This window comes from Ixodes scapularis, unplaced genomic scaffold, assembly GCF_016920785.2.
Source record: "Ixodes scapularis isolate PalLabHiFi unplaced genomic scaffold, ASM1692078v2 PGA_scaffold8__174_contigs__length_109621045, whole genome shotgun sequence".
In the NCBI taxonomy this organism is placed as follows: domain Eukaryota; kingdom Metazoa; phylum Arthropoda; class Arachnida; order Ixodida; family Ixodidae; genus Ixodes; species Ixodes scapularis.
This window is the reverse complement of record NW_024609883.1, coordinates 17,824,853-17,848,201: the sequence shown is the minus strand read 5'-3', so window position 1 is coordinate 17,848,201 and position 23,349 is coordinate 17,824,853. Positions and strand designations below refer to the sequence as shown.

Below are 23,349 nucleotides of genomic sequence, written 5' to 3'. Positions count from 1 at the left end.
ACGACCCTCCGGCGTAGGGAGTACTACGCTAACTTCGGCACCTGTATTTCCTAGGTACCGAACTCTGTTTAAGCGGTTGGCCACGTTGAAAAGACGGCTGGATGACGAAGGGCCCTCGACGTTTGCCGCCTTCAGTGAGTGCCCGTGCCGTTTCCCGACTGAGAGCATGACTGTCTGCAAAATCGGGTGGCATTTCCATAACGACTATGGTACCAGCTCTGAGGTTGGTTAGTAGAAGTTCCAGGCGAGCGAGTGGTTTGGTGTTCGACGTTGTCTCGAGTGCTTGCGCGCGTGACCTTCGACCGTAGTCTCCTTCTTCGAGAGTGGCGCCGCATGTTTTAGAACTCGCGACTGAGGTCGTCAATTTTATTTTCCATACGTGCGTAGGCCGGGACCAAGTCAGGGCTTTCCCGCAGGTAGTCGTTTTCGGGAGCAGGTAGAGGGGACCTAGGCTGAGCCGTTTCGTGGTGAACCGACGAAATGTTAGGCGAGTAGACGTACATTATATCGTCCGCTTTGCGGGCCAGCGTCAGAATGAAGTCCGTGGTTTCCGTGGTTAGGACCATCCGGAATGGCTGAGGAAGACGCTGCAGAAAACGTTTACGCATGGTGGGCGCATCCATCGTCGCCGCCTTGCCTGCCGAGGAGTTGCTCCGTTCGTCAGAGGAGTTCCGTGGGTTTTCTGTCGGCCAACTGCTCCGCTGTAAGCAGCTGCTGAAGACGTCGGGGTTCCAAATCTGTTGTACGTCGTATCAGTTCCGTGCGTAAAGTTTCGTTAGGTTGGTTCTCCGGTGGGGGCCGTAAGATGTCGCGGACTACGGCCGCCGTCGACTGCGAAGGAGCGGCGACTACGTAGTCGAACTTCGTAAGCGACGCTGTGACCCGATGCTTCCGGAAGACGGATTCGACGGTGAGAAACCAGAGCTCAAAATCTGAGGACCAAAACTCTGGAATTTTAATCGGGGCCGTGGTGGCTCCTACCGTGGGAGTGGCCGAGGAAGTCGCGTCGCCTTGAACAGCCATCGTTGGAAAAAAGGCGGTGGTATGTCCAGCTCATCTCAAACCAAGGGTAAGGAAGCTTGTCGATGTTACTCGTTTCGGGTCACCAATATGTAGCGTTGAGGCTATTTAAATATTTAATACGTTATTTTAAAATACTTCCCGTCAGTATCACCAGCGCCGGCGAGATCGGTTCCTCAAATTTTCTGTCTCGAGATCCCACTTCTTCGTCCGCTTCGGTCTGGCCGTTCACTACAAACGGCTCCTCTGTCTTGCCCTAGTCCGGTCTAAATTAGAATACGCATCTTCAATCTGGCACCCTCATCGTGCTACATTAACAGACTGCATTGGATCTGTTCAAAACCGTGCTGCGCGTTTTATTCAGTCTGATTACTCCACTTTTTCCAGTGTCTCCCTCATTAAATCAAATCTCTCTCTCCCATTTCTTTTCTCCCGTCGAAAAATATTTCGTCTCTGCCTTCTGCATAAAGTTTTTATTCACCACTTTTAAATCAGTCTCTTTTTTCCCCACTTGCTCATCTTTACTCCAGACTGGATCATTGCAATAAAAAAGCCCGGTCAAAATGTTTTTCCACAGAACATCAGCACGCTCCTCTTCCTGATGCAACTGTGAACTGGAATGACCTTCCCGAAGACATCGTCATCATTCTGGATCCCATCAGATTCTGAGAAGCAGTATCAAACATTGTACTTAACACCCACTCTCCTCTCTAATGCCTTATGGCCCTCAGGGTATTGTAAATAAATAAATAAATAAATAAATAAGCAACTCACTTCACCAAGTCTAAGGATTCGCAAATAATTTGTGAACCTGTATCCTGCTTTTATTTTTATTCACTGACGAAACTGATTGCGTATATAAAATATGCAATCAGTCTTGCACACCTCCCCATTGCGACAAGGAAGAGGGAGATTCGTTTTTTTTTCTCACCGGAAAGCAGAAAAAAGAGGATCATGTTTCAATGTGCGCATTACGTCGAAGTGGAACACTCACGAAAACAAAATTTGCATTTTCAAAGTTCTTGAAGTATGCAGACTACTTTCAAGTCATGGGACGACAAAGTCAGAAACAATTTCAGTTTGCCTGCAATCAGATTTTCCATTTAGATCCAGGGACATTTCACCTTCATAAGGTCATCCGGACCAATGAGGAGATCAGGGCGTCCATTCAGCGCTCCGTACTGATCAATGTATAAGCTTGACCTCGAGGTCGCAGTGCCCTTTTTTCATGTGCTTGCAGTGCGACCCCCTCGTGCACTTGGTCCCAGATGGTGAAGTTGGTGCTGGACAGGATGCAGTCTCCTCTAAAAGAGTCGTCCCAGTTGTCAAACGATACCATTGCACCCTTGAGCAGCGTATTTGTCCTCCCATGCCATTACCAACTGAAAATTTGTCAAAGCCTATTTTTTTGCACAACAAAATGCACAAATTAATATATCTTTTTCATTACCTTGGTACTGAACACCTGCCAGCATCCAAGGGATGCAAATCAGTGTAAAGAACTTTGCATTATTCGCTCTATTGAGATTCCTTGAACTTAAACCAACTCAAACGCTACCACAATTTTAAAGCTGAAAACTTCAAGGACACCTTTCCATATACTAAGATTACACGTTTGTCCCTTCTGTTCTCATACTCTTGGGACTTTTTAGTCTTGAAAATTAAAGCTTTGGGTTTTGTGATCGCTTGTTTCTCGTAGATGCTGAAGGAAGCTCGTACTGTTACTTTGAAGCACCGAATTTACAAAATTAAACACTAACCCGTATTGATGGTCGGATACAGAAGCTAGATTTGTCATGTCAAGGAGGTTCTCACAAAACAGTGGGCACGGGACTGAAATTAGCGGCGGAGCGGGTGACCGAGGCGCATTCGGGAGTATCGAAGAAGACGAGGTGTGTGAGTTTTGCGCGAAAGCAGGACGATCGGCCATAGATGTGAGAATGTGGCGTCGAGAGAACTTCAACCCGGCTGACTGCATGACTGTTATCTGACCCACATAAACCAGAGGAGAAGAGAGAGTAACAAGTGGACGACACTCTACGGCCGAGGAGGGAATTGACCAGGTTATTTCACCCAAGCATCACAGCAGTCATTTCAACGTCCTAGAAAAGGACGTCCAAACATCAGCACAGCAATACCAGTAGCGTGCCAACGAATAGTGTTGTGTGTATGTTTATGCAGCCTAGAACTTGGACTGCCTCAACGGGCGAGGAGTCCCCCAGCTGTAGATAAGCAATTAAGCCAGTTCAGTAAAACCGTATTCCTGGGGCTTTAACATTCATCTCGCAGTAGTGATACACGACCGCACTCCGGTACGACGCTAATCCAGATCGAAACGGGCAGGGGCGGGGATCGACCACAGGATCCTGGGTCCTGCAGCATGAGTTTTCGCTCCATGTTTTCCGAGCTGGTGTGCCCTAGCCCACTCGGCCATCGATCTCCCCGGTGCCAAAGAGCAACATATATAAAATGACAACGGTACAGTGGTCTACAACAGGAAGCTTTTTAGTGCCTTCAGCAACCAGCTCACATCACGTCACACTTTCCTGCAATATGCGGTTTGCAAAATAGAGAAGCATGAGCTATAAAAGAAGTAGTAATTCGAATTTTTTACTAGAGATATTAGCATCTGTATTTGGCTTCCAAAACTTCTGAAAGCTGCCTCTGAATGCATAAAGTGGTTTCTTTGATAGTCTTACTTCCATGGAGAACTTCGTAGCCGGTGACGGGGCCGTGGAACGCGGACCCCCGTGACTCACATAGGCGCTGAGGGCATTACAGAGGGCCTGCAGCATGTCCTCCGAGCAGAGGGCTCTTTCAGTAGCCCGGCAGCCGGTGGACTCTGTTGGAATGATGGGGTAGGGGGAACTCAAGCAGTGGCAAATCAACAGACCTAAGAAAACTAGTAGGCAGGTACGAAAACATGCTACTCGTCCCCGCAGCGCTTTCCTCACTAGCGCTTTATGGTGAAACAAATCGGCGGCGAGCGACTGATGGAACACGCGTCAGAAGAACAGTACGCCTCGAGTTTACCACCTTAGGACGGCGGTTTATCAAGCACCTGAAGCATTGGTGTAGCCAGGTGTTTTCCGGTCCCCGGTGTGTGTGTTTGTGTGTGGGGGGGGGGGGGGGGGGGATTTGGCGTGCTAGGTATTGAGCCCCCCTTTCCCTGCCTACGCCACTAACATAAAGTGACATCGGATGTCACTTAGACATGGCGAAATCACTGCTAAAACAGGCAACCAACCAACGCTGACTTGTGACTGCGATATTTATCACCCACATACAGATATCCTACCACACTATCCGTTCGGACAAGTGGCATGCAACCTCTTGCTGGTGGAGGAGGCCTAAAAACACACGACTGCGCACACGGCTTGGTCGTAGCGCACCGATCACCTAATCCGTTGCTTTTCCGTAACATTCCGTTTTACTTTGCAATACTCCTTTAACGTGGAACTGTTCGTGAATGATGCGAAATGTACAAAGACGACGTAACTAACCCCAGCGAGCGCCATGGCGCGGTTCTCCGGGTGCCAGCGCAGAGGGAGATCGGCTTTCGAAAGCTCGACTGCCCATTCAGCTCGCCGAAGAGGGCTGTAGCTACACTTCGATGCTTCACGGAGACACCGAGACACTTGCTAGCGAAAAGGCGTCTCCATGAAGAAGTAGAAAGGCTCATTCGCATCGCACATCACCGTGCTGACGTTGGAGGGGCTCACGTCAACATGCGACCCCCGGAGACCGAGACGCATATTGGTGCTTCGTATGCTCCCACGGTAAATTCTTTCGCGTCAAATGAAGTAACGTACATTTCGAGGTATTTCCGGTCTCTTTTTTTCTGTATGCCGCGTCCTCGTTCAAGCTCTAGCAGCGAATTTCCGAGCGCCCCAGCAGCGAATTTCCGAGCGTCCCAGAAAGGTCTTTCGCAATGGCCGCGGAGAAAAGACGCCACCGCTTTGTTTACCCGCGAGCCCCCGCCTGGAGCCATCCTCCAATCATAGCGCCGCGAAATGACGTCACGGCACTGGGCTGCACAAAAGATCAGACGGCTTTCCCTCCGTCAAAGAGCCGAAAGCGACACGCCGCGAGGTAGCGTGGAGTATTTGCTAGACAATAATTCAAACTTCGTACAGACCTATAGTATATCAAGCACCATATACAAACCTGTGGAATTAAATTAAGAATACAAAACAAATAATCTCAAATATCTGCATTAAAAATAACAATATGCCTATAAAATGATAATTAGTAAATAAAATGCAAATCAAACCTATATCATGCAATACCTAGAGAATAATTTAAGAAGTGTAGCAATAAGGCAACATTTAAGATTGCGCTGGCCAAAGAATATTGTTACATAGGGTTTAATAAAGTCAGAAAGCCTAAAACTAAACAAAAAAATAATCAGTTGAATTAGAACATAATAAAGAAAACAGACAAATTAAAACAAATATATTTTTATTCAGAAAGTTTTTTTTGTTTTTTTTTTTACATCTTTTTAGAATTCTGCAGCTGTGGGATGGACAGTGCAGGGGGATTTGTGAATTGATCGGAGAGCGCATGATTCTTTTTTCCGATTTCTGAAAATGACCTCAAAGTGTTTTTCCGGATTCCGGGAAATCACAGTAGCCCTCCAGGATAGGTACTATGAACTTGGCGAAAATTATGAATACTCGGTTGATAGGCCAAGCGTAAGAGTTGGCCAGAGCATTGACATACTTCTTCTGTAATCATTACAAGTAATCAAATTATTTCTCCTTGATGAAGTTTTGAACAAATTTTTTATCATTTGATTACATTTATTAGCAGGTAGTGACAAGCGTAATCTGCTTACGTTTGGGAGCAACGAGCTTTTTGTAACCGTTACATTTTCTTTTTCGGTTCTAATGGCGTTCCTTGTTTGCACTAGTTTGCTAACAAAAAATCCTCAAACCTTAATTTCAAAAAGAGGATCGTTTACCGGGATTGGTGGATTAAGGAGGTAACCAGTTCCTAAACAAAATGTGCCATAAAAAGTGTCCATAGCTAAGTCAGCACCGTAAGATTAACAGTATATTACGTGTATCCGGGTAATGAAGAGAATTATCAGGGATTTGCGTCATGAGCAGGTAAGGGTCGGACGCGCCAGTTTCAAAATTATATTTGCGCTTCATTCCGTCGTACGGAAACGAACCCGTTTTTCCCTCGCGGAACTGGCTTACGGCCCGGTGTTTTGGGCACCCCGTTTCGCACACTGACCTTTTCCAGGACTGAGCATTCCCTTACTTCTGTGTGCGGAAGCCTGGAAGAGGCTGAGGAGCAATTGTGGAGGGCAGACAATGTGCAGACACCGTCTGCCCTGTACGTTTCGGTAAGTGTCTCTGAAAACGGAAGTGTCTGCAGGAGTTCGATCGCCGGCTAATTTTGCCCCTCGAAGCGGCGAGGAGATCTCTGTCGAAGGTCCCGCGAGGAGAAAATGCACTCCTCTTCAGGGTCTTCTTTGCAGACTCACCAGATGCAGATTTCTGACGTGGTCACGCACCGGCCGAGACATCGACCTCGCTCCGTTTCCCGAAGAACGTGGGAACAGAGCCACTCGTCCGGTAACACACCGCGACCTAAACGCCTCCACTTGCGTTCATCGTCTGATCATCCGTCAGCACACGGCCTGAAGGCGGAGAAATCGGGTCCGCGTGTCTAGCGTGCCACCCCGACAGAGCTTCCGCTCTGTCGGGTGGCCCGTTCAGTGGCGCCAGGAAGCCGTGCCAGAGACACTGGTAACTCCAAGGGAGGCCGTTGGCAGTGCCACGAAGCCGAACCCACTAGCTGGGTAGACGATCACATCACCACTTAGAAGGCGCTGGGAAGACTACTCCGATAACCCTTCTGTGAAACATTAAATCCTAACTCTCTTGGAACTCATATACACTACATAACACATTGTTACAACTAACATGACTGGGGCTCACGTACAGGCTAGAATGTACTGCCGGAAAAAGAAAAGATTGTCTTCATTTGATGAGCGTGAGATAGTTTACTGTTTCTTTCTGGCAGATCAAACAAATTTCAACTATAAAAGTGGTAGGACACGCCGAAATGGGTAAGGCAAAACACAAGCAGCCTAAAGATATATTTTCTATTGCTTAACTTCAGCAATTTTGAGAATAATAATTTAAAACAAATTTAAAACACGGTTGTGTAAATTGCAGGAACAGTGCCTTTTTTTCCAGAAAATCAAAATACCCACCACGAAACGTGCGTTCGATTTCAAATGAAACCCCCATCTTTTTAACGATTGTGCTGCTCGTCGCCAGCCTCCAGAAGCTGGCGATGCAGGCTTGAAGCATATTTGCGTTTAATATACCACCTAGGAACGAGCTCTCAAAGAGTGTGAAGACGACGAACAATCCTATATAGGACATGGACTGTATTAAGAGCAAATACATATGATGCGATAGATTTTCTTTCGTGAATATTTGTATTTGATAATAATAAAGGTTATTTTTGCTAAACAATTTTTGAAAACCCGCTAAAAAAGGTGGCGATTTTATTGCCGCAGTTCGAGATAATCGTGCTTAAAATAATGATCAAAGCTGGGCTCATAATGAATGACAAGGTTAGAAAACCCGAAGTAATAATAATTACGAATATTAGAAAAATGGTCTATCATTAGTTGCCGAAATTGGGGAAAACTGGAATGAAACTGGACAACTATAGTGAAGAAATTGATTTGTGATTGGATTATAGTAGTGGAAAAGTCGTAATATAAATTATTAACATTATCGCACAAGAACGGCGTGTCATTGAATACAGATATCGAAAACTGTGGCATAATATTGGACAACAATATCTGAAATCGTGTCCTAATATTTAATGCCAATATCATAAATCCTTGCTTATTATTCGATACCTGAATTCCTGGTGTGTCAGTTGACACCGATATTGGAAAACCGAAGTAATATTGGTTTTGAATATTTTAAATCTTGGCTTAGCATTGGTTAGGGACATTGGTATCGATCTGGATAAATTGGAAGGCACGGCGAACAAGCTCCGATGATGACGCCTAATATTCCGCTCCTGTTTACTGTGCAGTTTCTGATCGTGACGACTGACAGCGGCTTTGCAACGTACCACTCGACAACGACCATCACTCCGGCGGCGTCAGCAGTTGCTGTCCTGCTGACTTTCCTTCCCATCACACTCGGTGAAGATGACCGCGGCGTTGGAGCGACGTTGCAGTTTCCACCGGCTGCTCTGACGTATACGCAAGTCCAACCGACATCGACTTCATGCGCTCGACCTTCAAAAGCCTTCACGCGGGATTTTTCGACCAGTGGGCACGGCGAACAAGCTCCGATGATGACGCCTAATATTCCGCTCCTGTTTACTGTGCAGGTTGGTGTACACAAAATTCCTTATTCTATTAGAAGTAACAACGTTTGCCTCATTGTATTGCCGTGCCCACGGACGTGCTTGAAGCGTTTTCGCGACTTGTTGCTCCTTCTTAGTGGGGATGTGGAACGTAATCCAGGTCCCATGTCCAAGCCGCAGGCCGAGTCACTTGCAAACATTGAGTCTATTAGTTTCCCAGTTACATGCTGGCCAGTCAAGCATCATGAGCCAGTTGAAAGAATTAAACGACTAACAGAAACGTACAAATGACTCAATATCTGCCCACACTGCGCGTGTCGGGATTATTGAGAGTGACCTCGTAATTTGTAAATCAAAAATGAACTCGGCGGAAAAACTGGAACAAAAACTTGAATCTGTTCTGTTAGAAATGGCATCCCTGAAGCGGCGTTCCGATGATGCTAAGAGTCGTTCACGTCGTTCAAATTTAATCTTTTTCGGCTTCAAAACACGACTAAAGAACCATGGGCCGAATCTGAAAAACTGGTATTGGATGTGTGCTCCGATAAACTGGGACTTCAAATTGACCCCGTTACTATCGACCGGGCTCACCGGATTGGGAGGTTTAATCCAGCTAAGAACAGACCTGTTGTTGTAAAGTTTTCCCAATTTAAGTTGAAGGATGCAGTGCTGGGTTCAGCTTTCAAACTTAAAGATACAGGTATTTCTGCAAGCGAAGATTACCCAAAAAATGTTCAGTTTGCAAGAAAGAGCCTCGTGGATTTTGCCCGCGCACAAGGAATCCGTTTCCATCTTCGAGTCGATAAATTGTACATCGGTGAAAAGCAATTTCTTTTCGATTATGAAACAAGTCAAATCTATGAAGCCCCGACCTAGCTAATCCGACATAATTCTCCTAAATATGCCGCATCAAAACCAAGGACACAAAGAGATAAACACGTGCGTAGTTCTTCTAGTCTTCCGAATTCCCTTTCAGTTCTTTTCACGAATATAAGAAGTGTCATTCATAACCGGGAAGACTTATCGTCACTCATTGACTCATCTTCGAGTGATATTGCAGTTTTGACCGAAACATGGTTATCAAGTACAGTCCGAGATAATGAAATATTTGACTGTACTAAAAGATACAAGTTTTTTTCTTTGTGACCGAGTAGGTAGGCGTGGGGGCGGAGTTCTGATTGCTGTAAATGATTGCCTTGAATGTTATCACGTCAATATTGCTACCCCGCTGGAGCTCGTTTGCGTGCGTTTACAATGTGTTTATAAAAATATTATTCTGTGCGCCTGCTACCGGCCCCCCAATGCCTCTTTAAATTTTATTCCCGACTTGCACGATGCTTTGAATGCCACTTGTTCTAGGTTTCCTCTGGCGCCTGTGTTTTCACTCAGTGATTTTAACCTACCCCTTATTGATTGGTCGGGAGAATATCCTGCTACATCTTGCAGCTCTCCCCATTACCATAATTTCCTTAATTTGTGTTAAGAATTTTCTTTTTCACAAGTTGTTACCGAACCTACACGGATTTCCGGTACAACTGCCAATGTGTTAGATCTTATACTTACCACCTACTCCAATCTCGCTTTCTCGATAACCTATTTACCAGGTATTAGTGATCATTCAATTTTGCAGTTGAATTTGTTTACTTCAGCGTGTACTTCAAATGAAGCCAGAAAACAATTCCTAGACTACAGTAAGGCAAATTTTGAAGCGATAAATAATGAGTTAGCGGGCTTCCTTGATGAGTACCTACTCGATTTTTCTGAACGTTCGGTTGAAGTTAACTGGAATTTGTTTAAGGACAAGATAAACTCTTTAATTATCTCTTTCATTCCATGCAGGTTCATTGTTTCTAACGTATCGTCACCTTGGATTAACGTCAAACTTAAACGTCTTTCTAACAAGAAAAACGCCTTTTCCGCACTGCGAAATCGTCTGGTTGTGATAAGAATTGGGTAGCTTATAAAACAGCCGCAAATGCTTATAGGCAGCCACCAATGAAGCCAAGAGAATCTTTTTTTAATGTAACTCTACCTTCTATGCTATCCAATAGTATTAAAGAATTTTGGAGTGTCGTAAACGGACCAAAGAGGACTGATATTACGCTTACTGTGGTTGGTGGCGTCGACATTCCGAGAGAGCAGTGTGCCTTTGTTTTAAATGATATGTTTGTTAAGGCATTCTCCAGTGACGTTGGCTCATGTTTTCCTATGTATCCAGAATATGATTTTTTCCCCATGGATCCTCCTATACTTGATTATGACGGAATTGTTAAACTTATCGACAATTTGAAAATATCTTCTTCTTGTGGCATTGACAGTATTACCCCTAAATTTATGAAGCATACTAAAATTTACATTTCCGTTTATCCTGTTAAAATTTTTGAACAATCCCTTAGCCTTGGCGTCTTGCCAAGTGACTAGAAAACAGGGAAGGTGGTTCCGCTTCACAAGACAGGTGACAAACATAGTCCTCTTAACTATCGACCCATTTCCTTAACCAGCACGGCCTGTGAACTTTTAGAGCACATCATTTACTCTCATCTGGTGAATTTCTTAGATTCGAATTCTTTTTTTTCGCCTCCACAACATGGCTTCCGCAAATCACTGTCCTGTGAAACTCAACTTCTAACTTTCACTAATGACCTTCTTTCCATTCTTGACAGTGGATCCCGGGTTGACTGCGTCTTCCTCGACTTTTGCAAAGCGTTCGATAAAGTTTCTCACAAACTCCTATTTTATAAACTTAGTAAACTTAAGATAGACCCGAATGTTTTGTCATGGATTATATGTTTTTTAACTGATCGTTCTCAATTTGTTACTATTAATGAAGCTAAGTCCTCTCTCAGTCCCGTTATATCTGGTGTTCCTCAAGGGTCCGTTATAGGGCCCCTTTTGTTTCTTGTTTATATAAATGACCTACCCATGTGTGTATCATCATCCATTTGTTTATTCGCCGACGACTGTGTAGTCTACCGTGAAATTACTAACGATTCTGATACCGCACTTCTTCAAGATGACATATGCGTGGTATCCGACTGGTGTAACCTTTGGCAGATGTCTCTTAATACTAATAAATGTAAAGCTATGAGTGTGTCTCGTGGTATCAAGACCCCATCGTCATACTCAATTTGTAACACTCCTCTGCAGTTTGTGTCTTCTTATAAATATCTTGGCGTACATATTACTTCTAACATATCATGGAAAGCTCATAGTGATCACATTATCGCTAATACTAACTCTATGCTTGGGTATCTCAAAAGAAACTTCTCTTCAGTCCCTATGTCCCTCAAACTAATTTTATACAAAACCCTAGTTCGCTCAAAGCTCGAGCGAACTAGGGTTTTGTATCTAACGGAAAAATGTTCCTGCTAAATCTAGCGGAAAAATTTCCCCGCTAAATCTAGCGGAAAAGTTTCCCCGCTAAATCTACGGAAACATATTTCTCTAGCGGAAACACTTCCCGCTAAATCTAGCTGTAGCGGAAAAATTTCCCCGCTAAATCTAGCGTAAAAATTTCACCACTAAATCTAGCGTAAAAATTTCCCCGCTAAATGTAGCGGAAAAAATTTCCCCGCTAAATCTAGCGGAAAAATTTCCCCGCTAAATCTAGCGGAAAAACCCCCGCTAAATCTAGCGAAAAATTTCCCCGCTAAATCTAGCGGAAAAAATTTCCCTGCTAAATCTAGCGGAAAAACTTCCCCGCTAAATCTAGCAAAAAAATTTCCCCGCTAAATTCAGCGGAAAAATTTCCCCGCTATATCTAGCGGAAAAATTTCGGTCACGTGACCTGGAGAGTCACGTGACCCCTCCATCGAGGTCATGTGACACCCCATGTCACGTGACCTCGGAGGGGGGGGCACGTGGCTCCCCCCTCCACGTGGACCCCCCTCCCCCGAGGTCACGTGACCCCAACAAGGTGACCCTTTCCACGTGACCCTTTCCCCTATGTCACGTGACCCCCCCCCCAGAAACCGTTGCCCTCAGTATCCTTCCCTCCTCCTCCTCAAGAGCTGCGCTCCAGTTCCGCGTTACAGGGAGTGGTAAATGGCTTTCACTTTTTTATGTGCTTTTTATACATCTTATATAGTTCTTACATAGTTTTTATATGGTTCTCATATGGTTCTATATGTTCTTATATATCTTGTATGATTCATATGTGTTTATTGTGCACACAAATTTCTCATACAAATTAGGTTTTTCAATAGAGATGTTATCATTTAAATCATATATGAACTTTCATGCTGCATATCAGTTGGCATGTTTTGAACTTCATATACCGCATGTCAGTTTTTGGGAATTTCATGTCAGTTTCATATGTCACATATCAGATTTTGGATATTTCATATCAGTTATTATATAGATTCTTTTTTTTTCAGTAGCATTCTTCGTAAACACCTTCCATGTTTTACCGCTTCCATGTTTTACCGCTTCGTAACACCTTCCATGTTTTACCGCATACCAGAAGTGACGGCATTCAAGATGATCGCGTCCTTGTGAAAAGTTGTATAGCTCTGCTTTGCTTTTAAACTTGACTGTCTGGCTCCCACGTTCCTCGCTTTTGAAGGTAGTACGTATCAAGGATGCAATCTCGATACAAGGATTCAGATCCTCGTAAAAAAAGAAAATAAGAACTTCGCCAAAAAGTTACGAACATTAAAAAAAAAGTGCAGGCAGGAGTGTGGGAATCTGCACTTCTGCCAGCCACATTAGAGAAAAGTTTTTTATCTATGCATTCCAGAAGTATTTCGTGTTTATAAAAAATGATGTTTCTAAAAAAACCTGATATCATGAACTGTTTCAATATTTGAGTGGTTGAATGTGTTAGATACATTCCTTTTTAGCTTTACGTATTTATAACTACATCCATCTCATGATACAACAGTGCGTTAGAGGAAATAGTCGAAGTCGCAAAGTTGTGTGTAAATTTCACACTCGCATCAAAATACAGTCGAAAACAAAAAGCATGCCACTTTATTACTATCAGAGTGCAGTACACAATGACTAAATTAAGCCTTTGGAATTTACTTTTTCCAGCCCGTATGCAAAGAACGTATAATGATGTTATTGAAGTCATCAATAACATCATTATTATTTGAAGAAGAATTTGAAGTGGCGTTCATCTCGTCGTCACTTGGGTGTAAAGGCAGTTACTGTAAAGACACAAGTAATAGTGATATTAGCTGTAGGTTATACTACATAAGGGAAGGGTTCCCGACAGTGTTATATTCACTGCACAACCTGTCCTTTTTGTTGACAACGCGAGATTGCGGCTTCGCAATTTTGTTACATAGCGCGAGTTGGGCGTTCCAAAGAAACGCGCACTATTTTGCGCCTAACGCCTCGCTCCCCCGTCAGCTGAACGAGGAAAAGGACCAAAAGTGTCCGTTTCCCAGTTCAAATTTACTGCACGCAAGCTTGTTTCGCGAAAGACTGTACACAACCTTTAACCGAATGATCCGAGCACACGCCTCTGAAGACTCAACCAAACTGGCGTGTCCACTCAAGATGTGAAGCAATGGAAGCACATAGCCAGTAGTAGAAGTTCAACAAAAAAGGAAGCTTATATCTCGGAGAAAACACAAAAGCCGCGAGCCGAAATCGCTCTAAAAACACTGATTTCGCCGGGGGTGAGCCGGTGGCACCAGCATCGAAATGAAAGAGAGCTATACTTCGTTTCAGCTTCCGTCCGAGCGCAGCCAAAGCTACCTGTGGCCGGAGCCAATCAGACGCCGGCAATAGGTCACGCGATCTCGCCTGGTCCTTTGTATCACTCCGGTGCGCCGCTGGTCGTCCGCGCCGCCCGCGCTCGCCGAGTATTTCGTCTGCTACGGTTGTATCAACGGTATCGTCTGCTACAGGTTGAAAAAGTGCCTTTTCACCTCCTGAAATTTAGTCACAGGGGATGTCAGTACGTAGGCTGGCCGCTCGCGTCTATGTCCGAGTTTTCCACCTTTTCGGCATACAGTTTCGAGATGTAAGTACACATTGCAAGGTGCCCGATGACCCGGCCTGTTTCGTTCTATTGTCTGGATATATCAGGGATCGAGGCGCGGTCCTTTCCACCAGCTTCTCGGCGTTCAATGCGATTGGCAGGTAAAGGGGTGCCCTGATTTCGCCGCGTATTAGTGAATTGTAGTGGGTCGGACGCATTTCTTGCTTACAGCGCATTCGCGGTACGACGCGGCCGGAGTCTCCTGCCGAATTTGAAAGTAGATATTCATCACGACCTCTCGCGCATGACGGCCAAACGTGCATTTGTGAAAGGACGTTTTGAAGCGACCCGATGAGGAAAGCAACGAAGCACATGATTCGGCCATTTCGGGAACGAAATTACTCAGAAAAACCGAGCGCTGCAGCCGTGTTGCCAGAGGATGTGCGTGTTTTCAGCGAACAACATGCATTTCCATATATTAATAAAATCATAAACTTCATATATCTGATTCTTTGAGTTGCAAATCATTCTCTGCAGTACAAATCTGAAATATTGTGCAATGTTTACGTACAAAACAGTTATTTTAAAAAGTATTACTTTTGCGGACTACTTTGTGGTGCGTAGGAATGCTCTTCTCGAAGTTGCAAACCGTCCCTCAGCCTTTGGCTGCGCACGGACGGTAGCTGAAACGAAGCATAGCCGCCATAAGGTTGCCCGAAGTTGGACAACATGGACGACGTAGACAACCTCTCTCCGCCGCTGCCCGCTTCAAGGAGGCGGTTTTCTATCGAAGATGACCTCCTACTTCTCAGTGCAGTTCAGGACATCAATCCCTTTGCTGACTAAGCGCGCTAGGGCGCGGTTACAAGAAAACTAAATGAAGCAGCCGGCAACGCGTTTACCGTCCGCGCCGTCCGGGATCGATGCGATCTCTTGGTAGCCCAGTTTTTCCGTCAAGACCGCACGAATCTGCGCAACTTAGTTATAATTCTTTTTTTTTTTTGAAATCGGAAGGAAAATTGAACAGCCATTTACTCTTCTTTTGATTTCCTCGAAACCTAGGTCGGGGACCGAGGAGCAATACGCGAAAAAAGAAAATTTTCTTCAGGAGATTTCCGATTTGGCCAGAGAATTCAGGCACCTGCCGAAAATGCGGCCAAGGCAGGCCGCCATAAGCCCTCGGGGTAACACGGGCACGGAGGGAACGCAGGCCGCCAGTCCGCGGTTGAGTGCGGCTGCGCTAGTGCGCGCAATGCACGTGATGAGAGACGTTGCCGCCTCTGCTTCATATGAAAAACATCTTGCAGCAGCAGCTGATGGCCAGGTGGACGAGAATGGTGAGTCTTAATCATGACGCTATATAGTCGAATACTGAATTTTAAAGCTGAATCTCGTTCCGCTGAAATGTCAGTGCATATATAAGGCTTCGACAACAAATTTTGCTTTTGGGGCCCTTCCATCTACTAAGATAGCGGAAATTAAGCTCTTACAGGATGACTGCATGCCTTTTGTATAGTTTCTGTCATATATTGAACCAAAGAACGCATATTAGCAATAGCAACACAAACTAGATGTCATCTGAAACCTGACTGGGTTCACTGCTGGCGGCATATGTTCAAAGCAGGAGAAACTTTCCACTAATACTACCTTTCAGGAAAGCGGTGGGTGAGAACAATCACCACCACAGTGTACCGACATGTTGAGATGTTGTCTGCCCTTAATCTATTTGAGGATAATTGGTAACGGACAGGAAGCAATCTTTAGGGCGACTATACTGGTAGTTATTTTGTTATATCCGCATTCTCCTAGGCCTATCGCACCTCAGCTGTTGCTTGCTGCGGCGTGGCGGTGCGCTTAATGGCCAGTCCTCCTATACATAGTTCTCATGTGACGTCACTTCCTTTACTCCTGCCCGCTGGCCGCCATTGCCAGACACTGTGAAGCAGACAAGGACGCTGCCGCTGCCGCATGTGCGCTGCTAGATTGCGGCATCGCTACGGAATTTGTATCACCCGTACAGCGCGATGACGAAAGCCATTCACCATGAGTTCTGTTCTTGCTATTTCGAAGAGCTTGTGAGCCCCACACGGGCTCAGGGCGAGCCTGAAGAGGAGATGTGTGACGGCATCGATCCGTACACACTATGTGTCGGCAAGGACAGCACTCCAGATGCGTACGTGGTGCCAGCCACGACGCATGTGGACATAATTACCTACCTGTTTCTGTTTACAAACTATGTGTCGCTGCAACAGATAAAGGCCTTCACTGCCTGGATGCCCATAACTATTTGACGAGTGGATGGGTGAAGACCCTGGCAGCGATGTGCCGCCCATCGAAACATATTGTCGTGCTGAGCGAGGCGAGTTGGCAGGCAATAAAACAAGCATGTTAATGAGAGTCGAAGAGCCAACGGTTTGCCTGCAAACGAAGAGAGGCGCCCATACCTGCCGCATTAGAATTGACAGCATTTTAGCTGAGTAAACCTGGCGCCGCTGCCGCAACACCATCAACACAAGTGTGCTACAAACACTATACTATTACAGAAATGCTGTGAGAAAGGTAAAAGCAAATCCCTGCAGCGTGACACTACCAGACATCAAACACTGCCTCGGCCGCTATGGCAATGCCCACAGGGTGTGAACAGAGGCATCCAGCAATCCACGTAAAGTTTAGCAACGTATTTCTTACCGGTAATGAAGTGACGATCGCCGACACGGACATTGTTCAGGTTTTTAAGGTCCTTCCGATGTGTGCGAGGAAGCCGGAGCCTTCGGTGTTTCTCGGACAGCAGCTTTGTACGCTTACACTCTAAAAAAAAGGGAGTAGTACTTCCTCCCTTACAGGAGGAACTCGCGTGTCCCTTATATTGCTCTATAAAGGGAGGAAATTTCCTCCTACAAAACGGGGAGGAAATTTGCTCCCCTATAAAGGGAGGAAAATTGCCACCTTTTTTTCTCTCACTGGAGGAAACTTCCTCCCCTCGTGTAAGTGATATAGCGGAAAACAAACAGCGCAAGGCCAAGGACAGAGTAGAAGGCGGTAGACACACAACGCTGTGTGTGTCTACCGCCTTCTACTCTGTCCTTGGCCTTGCGCTGTTTGTTTTCCGCTAATATGAATGACCAACTAGCCCAATCGTCAACACTACTGAAGTGATATAGCTTTCAACGGATGGCGCTCAAAACGGCAAAAAAAAAAATTCGGAGAGGTTTTTTTTTTTTTTCTTTTTTTAGGCTTTGCCGACTTTCGAACGCTACATGGTAGAGATGCACATACATTACTGAACATACAGAATACACGGACACACAGAGATCAACCACGCACACAACAGCAACAACGCAGCAACACTGGGCCCCCTCGTCTCTCTACGTACGCCAAGTTCGCACTAGCTCTATATATGGCAGTCTTATTTTTGAATCCGACTTTTTCGGTGACTGCTATCATTTGGCACATAAACGCGGAAGGGTGGAGTAAATATTACTCTAACTTTATACATTTTATGAATTGTCTTGTGGAATAGCCCCCATCTCTTAATTCAACACCCCGAGCAAAGCAAATGTAGATCATTAGGCTAATTAACTAAAATTTTATAATTTTCTTCTCAATAAGTTTGATGAATTATCTTGACAATGCAGTGCTAAAATGCACTACACTGTGCTAAACATCGCAATCAAGCTATTGCTTGATTGCGGTGTTCAGTGCCAGTGTAATTATTTTCAGTTCTGGTGGGGTAATTAATCATTTTAAATGTTGCACAAGTTCAACGGATTTTCAAACAAACAAGATTACTGATTTTAACAAGACTTCTTGAAACAGCAGAGAAGTTATTTTGGTTCATGCTTTGTCACCGGTGTTACAGAAATTTAGAATTGTTTTAATTTACTAATCTGGAGCGTTTTTCCTATAAAAAGTAAGTGCCGGGCGTGATAAAGGCCCACGAACCATGACTTTGGTATCCTCAGCAGACAACTAAAATAAGACTGTCTTTGCTGATATAATGCAACCGCTTGAAAACATCACATTGCCCGAGTCAAAAAGTTAAAAAGCCCGTGTTGAGAGTTTTAATAGATCGTTTAGTCACTCCCGCAACTCCATACGCAATCCGTTATGGCTTCCGCTATATATACCGTAGCGGAGCCGCGTTTTAGTGTTCTAGTAGAGCGTTTGCAGCCCCGTGCAGAATATAGCGTTCCGAAAGCTAACGCAACGCTCTTTCCTTCCTGTTGTCTCTTCCTTACGTAACTTATTTGCGCTGTTTAAGTCAAGATGTCTATCCAACTCGCCCAGCAACTCATTTCGGTATAACGCAACGGAACTCTTTCGGACACTAAAGCTAAAATAGACGTTTGTAAAGCAATTGTTAGTAAACTTCTATTCATGTCTCTATCTAAATAGTATTTAAATTTATTATCGAGTGTTTATGTTCATGTTTGCTTCCTTTATAAGTATGTCCAGTACGTTTGCGACGAGTTTGAGATCCAGGTTGTTGGCGCCGGGTTAGCTGCGCTCGTTTTGCGACACAAAAGGGATCGCGTGATAATAGACTAAGTCAGCCGAATAAAAATAAAAAAAACGTAAAAAACGGAGTTTTTCTTTTCTTTTTTTAGTGCGAGTTTTGACATGTAGCAGGAGATGGAGGCGCAGCGCAAACTAAAAAGAAGCAGCGGTGAACCGTGGGCTCTCTCGGATTACGCGTTTCTTCAAGCCCGCGGATCTGCCCTCCGCCTCCACTTTGCCCCGCAACGAGAATGGAATGTCTGTACTACCCTTTCTTCCAAGTGGACTCTTCCCGAGTGCATAGTTGACCTTGCTTTCCGGATCCGTTGCCTCGTCCCTTCCCCGAATCTTCATTGCAGTGTCGTTTCTTGTGCGGGGATATGGTCTTTGAAAAACGCGTGTTCCCGCAAGCCGGTCGTTTTTCTGATGTGGACGGACTACAGCGTGTGTCGGACGGAGTCGCTCGCCGCAACGCAGTGCTCGTATGCTGTTCTGTTTTATACAGAACTGAAATAAACACCTCACGGATTAGCTTTCGCTGTATGGTACGTACGCTTTATTTCAAGAGTATACGTTTCTCGCGGAGGTGACGGCAACCAAGCTACCAAGCACTCAAGTTGCCGTCACCGCCATTAAACATGTCTGCGGTGGCAGCGGCGGTTCGACCGCCGCTGCCGCCACGAATATAGAGGATTAATTTTCGTCCCTTTTTCAAGCGCCACTAGGTAGCGCTGCATGTGGATCGGTGAAAGGGAGGAACAAGGGCAATTTCCTCCCTTCCGTTGGCGACAGGGAGGAACATCGTTGTTTTCCTCCCTTTCTCCTCCCTTTTTTTTTTAGAGTGTACACTGTCGCGTTGTCACCTTTGGCAAATGGTGCAGCCCTACATATGGCTGTGTGTTACTCTGCAGTGAAGAGGACGCTTCGGCAGCCGAACATCGCGCACATCGTCACGACTGTACCACAGCGACTGCGACCCTACACCGGAAGAAAAAAATGTGCCCTGTGTGTGCCGCAAATGCTGTAGCGACGCAGCCAGCGCAGCAGCGGCCAAATTTACCAGCGCCGATTCCGAAACTGAAACCATGTCAGTACCTGGTAATGGCGCTTACATATCCATCCCATAAGCACCAACTGTGGCATCCGTGAGAAGCATGTATATCCGATGACACCCCCTCTAATCGTAATAAGTGGGAAACTATTGTGGCTACAGACTACAGATCTAATCGGTCTATGCAAACATGTACTTCTTGGGATTGCTGCCGGCTGCACATGTTTTCCTGTGCTTCGAGTCAGTCCTGTTGATGTCTCTTATGCAAGACCTTGGTTCAGTCGCAGCCTGTGTGTCAGTTTCATAGGATGCCGCACAAGTCAGAATGCACAATGCCTTTTTTTTTGAGGTAGACATTCAAGGCTGCACATCCTGCGACAAACATTGTAGGTGCATTTAACCTGTGCTCAATACGTCTCATTCTTCTGTCTGAAATTGCTGTCGTCCCATTCTGGTGCGAGCACCTTGGAAATGGCTGCCACCATCATGTTCAGGAGATGGCTCATGAGCAGCTCGCTGCGTGAGAATCGTTCGACCGCTGGTGTTGCTTTGTACGAAAAGAGCGCCAGGTTTATGTATGTAGACTTCTTCAGGAGCTGTTTCGCTGTCCGGACAGCATGCTTCGCCATGCCGTTACTCTGAGCATAGTGCGGGCTTGAAGTCATGTGGTTTGCTGCCCATCATTGCACAAATTGTTTGAAATCTGCGGAAGGAACCTGTGGACAGTCGTTTCTGCGGCTTGCTCTTGGTACTCCGAAGTATGCGAAGGGTGGTTCCAGGACACAAGCGATGTCCTTTGTCGTTATGCGTTTTAGCTGCTCCAACTCAAGGAATCTGGAGTAGTAGTCTATCATTGCTATGTAGTGAAACTAGCTGAAATTACCACATTACTACTATGTAGGTGCTTCCTTCCAATGTGAAGAGATTGATGCGGATGGTGTCCCACGAATTGTCAAGCACAGGAGTTAAAAGCAGTGGCTCTGCTGCCCGCTTCTGATGGTTTCGACAGACTAGAAATCTTTTTAAATACACTGTCACCAATGCCTTTTACTGAATATCAGTAAGGGGCATTGGTGGCTCTGTATTTCAGGGCACCACATCTAGGGTCATGTAGAGCAAAAGTTAACGACAAAGAACTCTGGGACAATGGGGTCGATAGCCAGCACTTCCAGTTTCGATAGTAATGGATATTGTAGCAGCATACAGTTGTGTAGCCACTTCTGTGTAAGGCAGCAGTTTTTCTGGTGTGCTCGATTCTTGGCGATGATTTGACAATCTCTGGATGTTTGGGTTCAAATCGACTAGAAAATTTTGCCAAATTTTTCTGACAGAATGTTTTCAGTGTTTCCAAAAGGTTTGCCATGAACTTGTGGCTACAGAAAGACGTTTGCCGGTTTAAAAACAGACAAATCTTTATCACCACTATTAACAAAAAAAAAAAGAGCTGCTAAAAATACATTTTGCTGCCACCGTGATCCCAGCCAGTTTCGTCATTCGGGCAGGCCTCATGATCGGTGTCTGGAACGCGCCACTGCGTGTGTCACACGGCGTTGCATCACTGCCACGCGTTTTGGCATGGCAGACACTCCTACGGTTATCGCTTGTCCGCTACAAGGGCTCCCCCCCTAGAGGAGTCTTTAGGGAGATGTTTTGTTCAAGACACACCGACTTTTCTGGCACTGGGCGGGTTTTAGAGGTGGTGCCGAGTGTTAGGGCAGAGGAGGGCCAAGATAGAAGCTGGACGCTTGAAACATCTGTTGGCCCAAGGTGGGCAGGTTTAAGGCGGTCAATGGAGATGGTGTCTCTCGCCGCCCGTTTAAGTCTAGTAGAAAGAATTTCTCTCGTCTGTCCAGCACCTTGAAGGGACCGTCGTAGGGTTGGTCGAGCGGTTTCTTGACTAGCTGCGTCTCGACGTACAAAAGTATGTGTGGCTGAGGCTAACTCGTCACACACATACGTCGGGTGGCGGTCGTGGTGTCTTGTTGGTGTGGCACGAAGGTTCCGCATCACTTCTCGAAGCTGTGTGACATAGCTGAGAGGATCGGGCACGGTAGAGATAAGTGAAGTGGCAATCATTTCAGCTGGGAGGCAAAGCGTCTGTCCATAGACTAGGTCTGCGGCAGCGCATCCAATGTCTGTCTTGAGGGTGGTTCGCAGGCCTAGTAGGACGATAGGAAGCAGTCTGGCCCAGTTGTTAGGGTCGTTGCATGCTTTTAGCGCGGCCTTTAATGTTCGATGGAACCTTTCCACCAGGCCGTTAGCAGCGGGATGGTTAGCTGTGGTACCAATGCGAGATGTTCCCACGAGTACCATGAACTTCTGAAACAGCCTCGATTCCAACGTGGGCCTTGATTGGTAAATATAGATGACGGAACGCAGAAATGCGATATCCAGTCGTCGACTAGGGTCTTTACAATTGTTGTCGGTTAAGGCAGTCGTCAACGACTTCACCTGCAGGCGTGACGACTGCCTCAGCCGACGTCAGCGGCCTTAGGGGAGGAGCCCTTGTAGCGGACAAGCGATAACCATAGGAATGTCTGCCGTGCCAAGACGCGTGCCAGTGATGCAATGCCGCGTGACACACGCAGTGGCGCACTCCAGACACGGATCACGAGACCTGCCGGAACGGCGAGACTGGCTTGGATCATGTCCGGGTCACCAATCTGTGGTTACAAAAAGACGTTTGCCGATTAAAAAAAAAATGAGCTGCTAAAAATCCATTTTGCTGCCGCTGTTATCCCAGCCAGACTCGTGATCCGTGTCTGGAAAGCGCCACTGCATGTGCCGCGCAGCGTTGCATCACTGGTACGCGTCTTGGCATGGCAGACATTCCTATGGTTATCGCCTGTCCGCTACAAGCTTGCCACAAAGGATCTCAACTTAAGCGGCGATTAAATAGTAGGATTTGAATGTATTTAAATTTTTAAAGAAATGGGGGGGGGGGGGATCATAATCAACTGTTGCACTTCTAAAGAAACATGCACAGGATTTTAAGACAGCCATTTCCCAACAACATTCAGGCTTGTAGCCACATGACCCTGTCCTGGGGCATCCCAGTTGAATGGGACCGGATTCACCATGGAAAGTTTGCCATAACTATGTGTTATGCCCAGGCACCTTAGTTGTTTCATTGAAGAATGAAAATAGTCGGTGGTATAGTTCCATCTAAATCAAGTGGAGCTTGCGCCCTCTGAATAGAGATTATTTTCATAAATCCACTCCAGCTAGGAGATTTCCTCTGAATCTTCACATTTACACTGACAGCGGGTTAGCCATTGATAACATCCGTTTGCTCTACCGACACGTAATGCTCAGTTAGCACAGTTGGTAGAGCACTCCAGTAGTCCTGAAAAGGTCCCGCTTTCTATCCCCGAACCAGGCGGACTTTTTCAAAGGCTCACCGGTTGCCTGGAAAGCACGATTAGCTCTCCAGTTTGATGTAACTGCGCATTGACTATTTCACTAAATTCACTCCACCTAAGGGATTACCCAGAAT

At 45.7% G+C, this 23,349-nt stretch overlaps 1 protein-coding gene across 1 annotated transcript; it reads left to right on the top strand.

Annotated features, from left to right (window-relative positions):
- Positions 1-15,034: 15,034 nt before the first annotated feature.
- LOC115326281 lies at positions 15,035-16,596 on the top strand. Its single transcript, XM_040218526.1, is given in 3 exon segments — positions 15,035-15,283; positions 15,369-15,642; positions 16,376-16,596. Coding segments are annotated over 3 exon segments (744 nt in total).
- Positions 16,597-23,349: the final 6,753 nt, after the last annotated feature.